This window comes from Lates calcarifer, linkage group LG15 (genome assembly GCF_001640805.2).
Source record: "Lates calcarifer isolate ASB-BC8 linkage group LG15, TLL_Latcal_v3, whole genome shotgun sequence".
NCBI lineage: Eukaryota > Metazoa > Chordata > Actinopteri > Centropomidae > Lates > Lates calcarifer.
Window position 1 is genome coordinate 5,401,252 of NC_066847.1, and position 12,731 is coordinate 5,413,982.

The following is a 12,731-nucleotide window of genomic DNA, read 5'->3' on the forward strand; positions in this document are numbered from 1 at the left end:
GACCCTGACGTTGGTCACTGATGCAGTGAAACAACCTGTAAAGCCCCCTGTTTGTCTGAAGTAATATATGAACATGAGAGATGGTCTAATGATCAGTTTATTTCAGATGATGAAGTTGTAGAGCTGCAGTGGTCACACATCAGCTGATCAAAGTGATATTAAAGCAGATTTCTATTCATTAATCTCTGTATTTATTGTATTATTCCATCCAAAGCCTGACAAGCAGAGCGAAGGGAGAAGAGAGCCACAAACGAAACGCCCCCCCACCCCCCGTCTTCTTGGGTTTTCGTTTCAGCCGGCTTTCAGCGAGCTTGTTCTTAGAAACTCAGTTGTCCCTGAAGACCTTCGGGTCGTGTGATGTTAGCTTGGCAGAAGTGTGTGTCTGTTCGACACCCCTGAGACTTCACAGGAAGCTTTCAGATTCCCTCCTTCCTGCCTTCCCACTGCCTGCTATCCCTCCCTCCTCTTACATCTGCTGTTTTCTTGCTGTAATAAAATCAATGTGCGCTTGTTACACTTATACAAATAGGTTAAAAAGATTTTAATGAACAGGAACAATGATAATAATGGTGTCACCAGGGGTAGTTTGGCACTTACCCAGTGTAATTTAACACCACCCCTCCATCGGGCCTGATACTAATTACATGGCTCATTGATTTATTGATCGCTTCACTGTCAGGGCAGTCTGATCACTTCCCCAGACATCCAGAAAACAATAAATACAGAGCACACATACTGATACCATGATGTTTTTAAAAACATACTATATGATAAAGTTGTTTGCCTCATGCATTATATTTCAGAGGGGAACAAGATGTGTGTTAGTGCCTTTTATCCTCACAAGATGACAGCACGAAAGGGCATTATTGAACCCTTCATGATTCAGGCTGAGGAAGTAGGAAACACAAGTAGAATGTAAAATAGGCAGAAAGGGAAAAGGGGAAAGGAAAGGGAAGAAAAATGATGGCGAGGGGATGGAGCACTGCAGTTGTTTATTGAAACAGTGATTTCCAGTCATAGTTTAGCCACCTAGGCATGGAGGGCCTGTCAAGCTTTGGATTTCTCTACATGCTGAATACATTTTTATCGAATAACAGCAGTATTCTTCTTTAAATTCATGTTAAAAGTTTGAGTTGTGTCTTTTTTATTCATCTTTCTAAATCCAGTGGATTAAACCACATGTTTATCTGCTCTGATGTAAACTCCAGTCACTGTGTTACTAACTTACTGCCAAAAGCAGTGACCATGTTACTTCCAAAACCAAGGCGAATCTCAATTACCTGACTACATTATTATGTAAGAAATGTTAGAAAAAGCAGGTTTACTGTGGGACTAAACAAGTTGTTTTCACACTGTGTGAAGTGTAGGCTAATGTTAGCAACTCTGTCCTTAGCATCTTTTTCATTATCATTATTGTGTCGTATATAATTCAAGAGCAATTAAAGAACAATGCTGCGTCTTTATTTCAATGTTGTCTGCTATCTTTTTACCAGGTACCTGGTATCCTGTAGCCTCAGTCTTTGGTCATAATATCATGTATTCTTCAGATGCATCTGTAAGACAATTTTATGCTTGTCATTTTCATAGTTAACCTGCTACAAATCCCTCTCAGAGGTAATGTTTATTTGCTAATGCTAGGTAGCTATAGATAATAAGATAATGACTGTTAATTCTAAGTATTGATAGTGACTGTAGTGATTTTGATGTTAAATTCGCCTTTGGTATAAATGTAATAAAAACATTAAAGTTACATGATGTATCTCTAGCAGCCACCATTCCTCACTTAAATATGGATTATAAGTACATACGTTTTAGTTGATTTCATGTGTTTCTAGCTGAAGCAGGATGTTGTGGCGAGACAAGAGGGTCCATGTTAAACAGTGGGGTTGGACCAGAGGATGACTCAGAGAAACTGGATATTAACCTGCATTGCACCTACAACACTTTCTTCCCCTTGTTGTTACTGCGGGCAGAGGGAGAGTGGGAATATTTTAAACTCTGCACTGATCCTCATTTCACTTTAATATCTGTAAAATTAAAGGTTTTAAGTGATGGGAGAGGGCAGGGAGTGGCTGTTCTGTCACCTACTGGTACTGTCTGCAGATTAATATTAAATTGATTGTTAAAATAGTGTTTTCAGAAAGAAAAATAATGGGATATCATGAAACAGGCAGTGTATATTTTCAGTTTGTGCATATGTATACTGTATGACAGAATTTGAAATAGGAGGTACTGAGTAAAGATGTCTTTTTTGGCAACATGCTATCAATGTTTATTAACATTTTTAAAAAATATAACCCCACCTGTGGATGCTTGAGGCTCATACATAACAAATAATGGATAGCAGTACAGTAAAATGCAGTTATAGTGATATAAAATATGTCTTCATAGGAGGTAAAACTGTTGACAGACTGTACATAAAGAAACACCTACAGCTGTTCCCCTTGATGGTGTCCTGCAGTATATTTGGCCACATATTTGCAGTCCTGTTGTTGGGTGCGACTGGTTCCCTCAGGCTGAACTTTCTCTTTCCCACTGAGCTGCTGCAGCTCTCTTTAAAGAGACTGTGGGAAGCTACTAGAATGACTTCGGTGTTGGCTACAGCTGCAGTCAACCCCCAGAGAGTTTCTCTTCAGGGGCACGTCATCTCTGCTTGGCCTCCTGAGCACATACATTCTGGAGGTGTGTTATTGTTGCAGACGAGGTATAAACAATGGTTCCTCTTAGAGACAATGAACATGCACGGCAGAGGTTAGGGCTTTAGTAGATGAGTGAAGTGGTTCCCAACCTGCTTGTAAACCTGTTTAAACTGGTTATGGCCTTAGTTATTTGTCTTATTTTAAATGGCAGTCTGGTGGTTTTCTTGTCCGCTCCAGTTCAAAGATTCACATCTGAACACAACCAGCATCCCTCATGGGTGTGGTTAGGTGTGGTCAGAAGTATGCTGTATTGCACCTGTAACCATATCCAATGGTTATGTCACAGGGCCCTGGTTTACACCCACACATCACTGCAGCAAGATGAGAAGTCAAATCAGTAGAGGATCAACAAAAACAAGATTTTCTGGGGATGTTGAGTTACTCTTCAAGGGTTTTTAGAGGTATGGGGGGGTGAATACGTCCAGTATTTCACAAGGAGAAAACTAAAATGAAGGGAAAACAGGAAAAAAGTTTTCTATAGCAGATTGAGAGAGAATGTGTGATTCCTTGGCTTGTTTACTTTAACCAGATAGTTCCTAATTTAAATCATAATTTGGCTGATTTTAGACTATGTTTTATTTAGAGAATATTCTTGTATTGTGTACTTGTGCGTGCATCTTTGGCTTATTTTGTTGAATCAAAAAGAGTTCTGTAGAAAAACATAACATTTCTCAAAGTAAGGTCTGATAAGATTTTGGGAAATATGGGAAGTCAGATGAGACGATTGATGCCACTCCCATATATGTCTGTTAAATATGAAGCTGTAAAGGTAAATTTAAACTGCATTATTCATGTGTAGATGATGTAACGCTATAATATCAACAATCCATAGCATGTCTGCAGCTCAGTGAAACACATACGGTGACGATGTTCCTCCTGCTGAGTTTGTTTTGGCCATTTGTAGCGCTTGCAGCCTTTTCCTCGGCGCAGCATGTCCCCGTCAGCGAGACAAACAAGGGCAGCATCACAGTGACAGAGGTGTCAGGGAAAAGAGCAGGGTGGCCTGCTGATAGAGTCATGATGGCTTTTTTTGTTCTGTTCGGCACTTTCCTCCTCTCTTCTCTATTTGATGAGGACTATGTGCAGTATATTTGATTTAAGGGATGCAGAGAATGGAGGCAGCACATTAGAAATTGTGGTGACAGGTGCCATAAGATGAATAAGATCCTCAGTAAGATCAATAAGAACCAGTTTTATTCAGGGCAGTTATTGCAGTTTTTTCACAAATTGCACTGCTCAGATCAATGTAAAGTATCATTATGTGAATCAATAAATACCTTGCTTTAAGGTTAGTAGAGTTTATAGATTGTAATCATGAGAGTCCTCAGTGGGATCTTTGCTCTAACCTCAGCAGTGGCAGTACCTTTTACATACACTGACCTGTATCACACCACATTTTAGCCTTACCTGTTAATTACAGATGTCTGTGTCGCAGCATGGTCCATTATATGTTAGCTCTGTGGTGCACTGCTGTAAATGCCACACTGTGATTTGTTCTGTGCTGAGGAGGGAGTTATGAGATAACTGCTGTTCAGTCAATATGGGCCACTGTGCTCCAGCACTCAGATGTATGCTCCTTATAGCTGTCATGTCCTTTTTTCTCCTGCAGCCATTAGTGCAGAGCCAGATAATGCCAACGCCACGTGAATGCCAATGGTCCTTTGTGTTTCAGTATTAATTGGCTCTGATCTAGACTGTTAAAAATGTGCTAACAATGGATGTTTCCTCCTCACATACATTATACTGACTGTGATGAATCATGCTAACAGAAGCCCTTTTCTTTGCTTTTCCACAGGACTTGGTATTTGAGAGCACGCTGGGCAGAATCCAACAGCAGCAGTGCAGTGGAGCAGGGAGCTGTCCGCGGTGCTGAATTCATCAGCTAACAGAAATCCCCATTGCACACTCATGTGCTTGGGCCGTTCCTGATACCTCTCATTCCTAGCAGCAACTGACCACCACCTCAACGCATCCAAGATGGACGACGACGGGCGCTACAGAGACAGCCGCTCAGACTTCATCCGCGGCGCCAAGGACATTGCTAAAGTGGCCAAGAAGCAGGTAGGCAAGAAGGTGGGGCGCGGCATGGACAAAATGACCGACGAGTACACCAAGCGCTCCTATAAACGCTTCGAGGAGGAAGATGATGATGACTATGCCGGTGTGCCGAGCAACGACGGTGGATATTACCGCAATGACAGCCGGGCCAATGATGACGAAGGCCACAGCGACTCCACTGAAGGACACGATGAGGATGATGAGATCTATGAAGGCGAGTACCAGGGCATCCCTAGGGCCGAGTCGGGCAAGGCTGGCAGCATGGATGGGGTGGCAGCCGCCCAGGCGCAGCAGTTCAGGGATCTGTCCGCCTACGAGGGCGAGAGGAGGAAAGACCAGGAGGAGCTTGCTCAGCAGTACGAAACCATCCTGCAGGAGTGCGGCCACGGGAAGTTCCAGTGGACGCTCTACTTTGTCCTGGGGCTGGCGCTGATGGCAGATGGCGTGGAGATCTTTGTGGTCGGCTTCGTGCTGCCCAGTGCGGAGAAGGACATGTGTCTATCTGAGCCCAACAAGGGCATGCTGGGTAAGATTTCCACATATCACTTCCTTACTTCCAAACAGAGCAAATAATACTATAAAGACATGTATAAAACACTTGTGAACACATGGGATAGGGATTACACACAAGATCTCCCTTGTACCAATACAGTCTGAGCAAATATTTTCTTTCAACTCACCTGCTGTCCTCTGTGCCCTGTCTCTGTTTATTTTCGTCTTAGTGCCTCCTTTGGGAGTTTATGCCACCGCTTCACATTTTATATCTGTCTCATCTTAGCCATTACCTTTGCAGCTTATCCCCCAGTAATTGCTTTTCTACAGCCTCGTTGGCAGAGGAACTACAGCTATTTGAGATTCAACTGCCCGTGCAGCCTCTGAACAGCAGCAGGATTTTTAAATCGAACCCCCAGCCAATCTAAACACAATGTTCTCTGCTTCAGTTCAGCTGTTTTCTTGCTGGACTGTTCGTGTGTGTGTGCAGTTTTTTTTCATTATGCCCCATCCACTGTATTTTCCAACCTCTTGTTTGCCTCCTCACAGTATATGCTGCATGTCTGTCACGTCTGCATGTTGTGAAGTGGGCAAAGACCTCGTGATCATTTCCTATCCGGAGGGCCAATGTCCAATCACAGTCCAAACCTGCCTTGCCATCTGTCATTAGCTGCCCCACAAGGACACTGTGAACATGGACCAGAGGTCTCCTGAGGATAACAAATTCAAACATATGGTTTAGTTTATGTAAAGAACTTAGATATAAATTATGTCTTTTATCAAACATATTAGGGGATGCAAAGGGAAACATCTTCACACCCATTCTCTGTGGGTCCTTGAAAGCAGCTTTGGGACATGTAGAAGGTATATATCACTAACTAAAGCAGAAATTTGAACTGTCTTAATCTGCGAAATCCAACCAATCTCATCTTAAACTAAAAACAAGTTAACACTGCTGGATAAAAGTTCAAAATACAGCTGAAGCAGATTAATTGTGGTTGACATTTAGTTAATTTTCCGCGGTTAAAGTGCTTAAGAATCTACATTATTGAAAATTATCTTTACATTTTGCAGTGCACTCGCAGGGTTTTGACTGTCCAGCCGTAGTGCTGCCACGTGGATGAATAGTTTCCCTGCATATGGTGACACCTGTGTATTGAGTGTCTGTGCTGTTTAGATATACTAGCTCTGGCTGAATGAATATTGTTGAGTAACACTTATGCTAACAGCAGCCTCTGTGTGACCTTATCTATTGTCATCATCTAACTGTTTTCTTGACGAGGTCACAGTACATACGTTTAGATTTTCTTTTAACCTTTGATAAAGAACAGTTTGCTGATCAAGTACAGTATGTTCTTTTTCAGCTCCAGCTCAACTGTGCTGCTGGCTGAGCTGCAGTGCTGCAACTGTGTTTCCAGTTTTTCTGTCTCATTGTTTTGGTAAACTTTAATTGGTAACTGGGTTGTGTGATTTTCCTCGTCCAGCCATGTTCGTATTTAAGCAAGTAAATAAGTATTAACAGACCCCAGAATTCAGAATAAAAGCTCTCAGTGTAGAATGAAAAGGTTGTTTCTTTACTTTTAATTAATTAAATTTTCTAGGAAAAGAAGGAAATGATAAACAAGGAAAGGGGATAAAAGAGAAGAAGAAAAACAGGAGGCAATAAGGGTAGAAGCTGAGGAAAAAGACAGAAAAAGACAGAAAAAGAAGGAAGAAATGAAGGGAGGATAGAAAAAGGAATATTGTTTTTATCAATATTGTAAGAGCTGACTATGTAACTGTTAACTGCAGCTGTCAGAGTAATAAGTACTAGATTTCCCTGTGAGATCTAATGAAGTAGAGTAGAATGTCTTACAAATCTACTAAATCTACTTTTATTACCTCCACTTCTCGTCCATTGCGTCTCTCCCCGTCCCCTCTCTCTGACTGGGGTTGTGTCATGCTAAGGGCGAGCCAGTAGGGAGACACGATTCCCTCCCCTCTCCCTGTTACGCAACACGCCTGACTCATGGTAGAGAGCCTCCTCATGCCTCTCTGCATCCCATGATTCCTAGTGTCCTCTTCCCCGCCCCCACCCCCTCACTCATCCTTTTCTTCTCAACGCCTTCCAAACAGAGCTTCCTCTGCCGTCATAGTGCCAGCCACTTTAACCTGACGCACTGTGGCAGGATCATGTATTGTATGCGTGCGTTTGAATGTACTGTATTTGCAGTGGGGTGACATTGAGAATCTGCATGTGTGTGAGCTCTGATCGCCTGCAGAATATCAGCCCTCCTACAGTACAGATCATTCAGATGTACCCAGACGTATCACTGCTGGTTAGACAAACAGTCCCTCTGCAGTTTTGACAGAATTAACATGAACTCCCTGCATTTTAGACATTGTTAGGTGTCTTTTTAAATGCATAGCATGGACCAAATTAATAGCAGATACAGCACTGATGCCTGTGGTGCAGTGTTTTTGCACGATGAGCGAAAGTGGACACTTGCACGTGCAGCAGAGAAGCACAGAGTGGTTGTCATTGATTTGCCCTTGATGTGAAGCTGTGAAGGTTGCAGCTGAAGTGTTGTTGGTTTTCTGTAACGGGATTGCCTTCTCCCATCATCGTGGCTACGTGACCATTAACCTATTTTTGTTTTTGAGGAAGCTATTGCACTATTTTCCCGAGGCTGAAAGGAACCTTTGCACATCATAATTCCTCCTCTGCCTTTTAATGAACATAAGATAAAGAACTGAGGTTAAGGATGAAGGGAGACAGAAAGGATGGAGAGAAGATGGGAGAAGAGACTCCTGTGGGAGATTCTGGCAGATGATAAAGAGAAACGAGGTTGGATGCTGCAGCCTGCTCGATATAATTTACTATTTTTAGCCATGAAATTTTGGTACACATTATTTTAAATTCGTGTCAGGAAGGAATTATGCTAGCATCTATCATCTGAAAATGAATATGCAAGCTATCAAGCCACAGATGGTTTAATTTCTTCACTCTGTTGGCAATAATGTTTTGATAGAATTGTCAAACACAGAACTGTGACTTAAATGACTTTCTTACATTTTATTTCCCTGTCACAATTTGGATTTCTTTGAGGAAAGAAGAAGTCACAAAGTTTTCATTTGTATCATAGGTGACTCGATGTTATTCTCTGGAGTCACTGTCAATACTATTTAATACTTAAAAAGCACAAATAATATGTAGGCTTTTATATGAAGGTCGATTGCGGGTCATGGTGTTGTTTCTGTTCATTGACCAAACAGAGCAATATGTGCACAGGTAGCATCTCCAACAGCTTATTTCACAAGTTCTTTTGAAGGTGTGTTAATCAGCCACTGTGGTGTTGAAAACCCCCATTCGTATCACAGTGCTCAGTGTCACGCAGTGCTTTGCTGCTTCAAAGCATATCATTCGTTTTTTGGTTTTTTAAGCTTTCATGGTTAGCAGTGAGGAGAGTGTGGGGGCTGACTGGCCAGATCAGCTGATGAGAAACTGCATTCTCCTCCAGTGCTGACGAGCCTCAGCCCCTGGCTCATTCAAAAAGCCCTGTGCACTCTGGCAGAAAGGGGAAAACCAGCTATTAATAGTGGCCCCCTGCCCCTCCCCCTCCCTCATCCGTGTATACACAGACACACAACCGTGCACCGGCATACACTTTTTTCTTTCCATGTTCAACCACATATTAATACAAACACCCACACATACACTGCCCTGGAGCCCTTGGGAGTTCTGTCACAGCGCAGACTGGCCACAGTCCTCCCCTCCCCTTTTTCCTTCTCTTTCTTTCTTTTTTTTTGCTCTCCATCCTCCCTTCCCCCACTTCCCCTTCAGAGTGCTGAGGTGCCCAGCTGTCTGCAGACTTCTCCTCTCTCCCATCTTTTCACTCCTCACCCTGCTTATCTCTATCTTTTCTGTATTGTTGTCGTTCTGTTTCAGCAGCACGTCTGAAAAAATGCTTTTACAGTATCTCTTTTGAGGTATTAAAAAATGGATGAGAAAACAGTCGCTTGTGATGTAGCCTACAACTCACTGCTAGGTTTAGCAATTCAGCCACGCTTCAGCTTCAGGGGGTTAAAAAAAACATCTTATGTCAAAAGCCAGAAAAATATTCCACTCCACCAATAGGAAAATTATTTAACTGATAAAAAATACATGATAAATAAAGAATGTCTGTGTGTAATTGCCAAATAAATACAACATGTTTGGTAGCTTACTATGTCTCATTTTAAAATGGAAAAGCTGTTGAGAGCAGAATTATAGTTGCCAGAATGTGTGCCACCCTGTAACCTTGTAATGACGTTTGAATCTCCTTGTTTCTGGTTGAAAACAGGCCAATGTAAATGTGAGATGTATTTCACACTCACTGAGAAGCAGCATAATATTTTGGCATAACAGTGGCTTATAGCTGTGGCAGTATATAAGTGTAGGTGTTCTTTTGTTGCATGTTAATGCTGAGCCATGTTCACCACAAAATCACAGTGCTGCCTTTTCAAAGCATTTTATTTTCTCTGAGCCTGATAACAGGCAAATGTGATGACAGAGGGAGATAGAGGAGGAGAGATAATGATCCAGTTACAGTGCTTAAAAGGGTGACAGGTCAGCACAGCAGACTGACTCCCAGCCTACAGCTTTATCGTGGGGCTCGTGAAGAGATGCTCACTGTATGATCCATCCTGGTCACTGGGGTCTGTCTGTCTGTCCGTCCATCTACCTTGATGCTGCTGCATTGCAGCGATGGCTATTGAGCCCAGTAATCATGCTGGCTCGTTGTGGCTGCTACGAGCTGTATTGTCAGGAGAAGTGGCTCACAGCTGTCTATCTGCCCCTGCCAGAGTATACACACACACATTCACACAGACACACACACCACCCACGCACATACGAAGTAGGAATACACAACAACATGGGGGTATTGACACAAACACACTCACAGGAGTGCACACATGCAGACGTGGGACTCACACACACACTTTCTAAGACACGCAAGCACAAACACACACACCTGGGATCATGGAAACACAGCAACACAACTACACAAAGCATCCCCTGCAATCAATCAAACAAGAGAGTGAAAGTCACCTTCTTCCCCAGTTCAGCACCACAGTGTTTGCACAGAGAGGCAGAAAGAGAGGATAGAAGTGAGTCACACACACACACACACACACAACACACACTTTCATCAATGCCTTCAAAGGTTTTTTTCATCTAAAAGAAAAGGACACCCCTCTTCATATTATTCCAAGTGAAGAGTAACCGTCCTCATGGCTCACCCTGGCTTGTTCTCCCTCGTCAGTGTAATTCTAGCTGATGCTAACTGTGCGTTAGCTTGTTAGACTGTGTGATTAATTAGCTTGGCTGATCCAACAGATCTGTTTAAAGCCTGTGTGGCCTTCTTCTTGTGTTTTCCTGCAGAAGTGACTCCATGATGACTTATCTGTTTGACTCATTCGCACCATTTAGCAACATAAAGTCAGCAAACACTATCAGCTGTTGTGCTGTGTTTACCATTGGGTGGAGCTACAGTTTGTGCCTGCATAATAGTCTCCTTGAGTGTTAGTACTTTGAGGTAAAGAAAAGCATAGGCATATTGCAGTATATGCTACCATCTTCCTTAGTACATTAGAAACTTAGAACAAGTTCCAACACCTTGGCCATTTAAAGTGAATTGAACATTAAACGTAATTATCTGCTGCACATTTGCCTTCTTAATGATAAACCCACCATAAACTCTACTAATAGTCTCTTCTAACCACTACACACACTTTTAACACTTGGGAGTTTTAACTCCATTGTTTCATGAACATTTAACTGTATAACATGGTCTTCATCTAGCCCATTTTCCTGGGAATTATTTCCACGTAGAATGATTTACATCCAGTGCCAATGCAGGACGTAGTGTAGTCTTTATGTAGCAAGGCAGGAAGTAAGGGTGCAGAGGTCGCAGAGGTGGACGAATGTGTCGCAAGCAAGTTTGACTTTTGACCTTTCCACTAACAGTAACTGTAATCTTTCCCCAACCATAACCACTCCTTCATCATATTTGCCATAACCATGGTCTTTCCCTGATCATAATCATACTGTAGTTTCCTTGTGCAGATATCAAGTTCTTAAAATTAAACAACAAATGTTTTTTGTCTGTGCCCTCTTGAACAACACATGTAAGTGTTCTCTGATCTGACGCTCCTGTGAAGTGATTTGGTTTGGTTAGGTTAAGACATAAAAGCTACTTGCTCATGTTTAGGGAAAGGTCATGGTTTGGTTTTGATTAAAATGAATCTTTTTTGCCATGGTCACAATAATAACTCTGTGGTCAATATTAGGGAACGATTGAAAGTCTGATATTTTGTCAGAGAACTTGACAGTGAACGATGTGGTCACTCTGAACACTTTCAGGACTTCAAAGTTGAGCTTGACAGTTCATTCTTGACCATCTTAGCTCAACTAAGACAGGGTTAAAAACTCTTGAACAAGTGGACCTTGAACTGAGAACTGTTTTGTCAATCGATAAGCCATGTGTGCGCCTGCAGTAATAGATAGTATTTTTTTTCTCATTGGCAGATGCTGTCACTTAAACTGATCCGGTATTGACTGATGTGTAAAAGTGGACTGTGTTGATTGTCCAATCAGTGGTGAATACTCAACAAAGCTGTAGGGTTCAGTGGAGCATGCATGCATTTGTGGTTTAATTTGCCCTTGTAATAAAGAGAATATATCATAGATGTAAGATTTCAAGCTTTTTACAGACAGAAAAGTGAATGCAGGTTCAAGTGTCAAGACCAGACACTGAACACCAGCCCTTACCTCCTTATTCATTCACCAATAACTTGTGCCACTGCAGGCTCAGGCAGCGTGAAGACTGTTGACAGGATGTCAATGAGGCAATAAGGCATGTGTGTGTGTCTGTGGGAGAGACATTGCAGCAGAGGCAGAGAGAAAGCTAGAGAGACAGACACAGAGAGGCTGGTTTGGATAAGTGCATGGGATGTGAGTCATGTTAGCACCTCAGATCACAAGACTGGGTTGACAAAGGTGGTGTTTGTTTCTGTTATCAGCCTGTTTGCTCCCTGGCGGTGACTTCCTGATGCGGGAAAGAAAAAAAAACAAATGCAAAAGAGGAAATTGAAAAAGATGCTGGGAGTTCTCTTCGATTCTTATCTTACTTCTAATTGTAATGTTAAAGAAATAGTTTGATGTTTTGGAAAATATACTTCTTCACCATTCACCAACTGTTTCTTATTTAAACATCCAGCAGTTACAGAGCAACATTAGCATTCATTTGGTAATAGCTAAGTGTCTGTCTGCCATTTGGTGCTGAGCAGGTATTGCACAGTTGGTTTTCAGAGCTTTTTTTCATTGAACAGCTGCCTGCTGTGGCCAAAAATGACACAATGGGAGCGATGAGAGGGCCCACATACATTTAAATCTGCCTAATGACCTCAGTGACTTACTTTAAATCACTACTAAAAACAAATAATCATTTCTCTGCTGTA

General features: G+C 42.1%; 1 protein-coding gene across 2 annotated transcripts in view; it reads left to right on the forward strand.

The window, feature by feature from the left end:
- sv2a (synaptic vesicle glycoprotein 2A) overlaps positions 1-12,731 on the forward strand; it is a 46,622-nt gene that overhangs the window by 15,690 nt on the left and 18,201 nt on the right. For both annotated transcript variants that reach the window (XM_051076216.1, XM_018700062.2), the window contains one exon: positions 4,495-5,283. In XM_051076216.1, coding sequence (XP_050932173.1) covers positions 4,677-5,283 — 607 coding nt within the window. In that variant the 5' untranslated portion in view covers positions 4,495-4,676. The remainder of the gene's footprint in view (positions 1-4,494; positions 5,284-12,731) is intronic.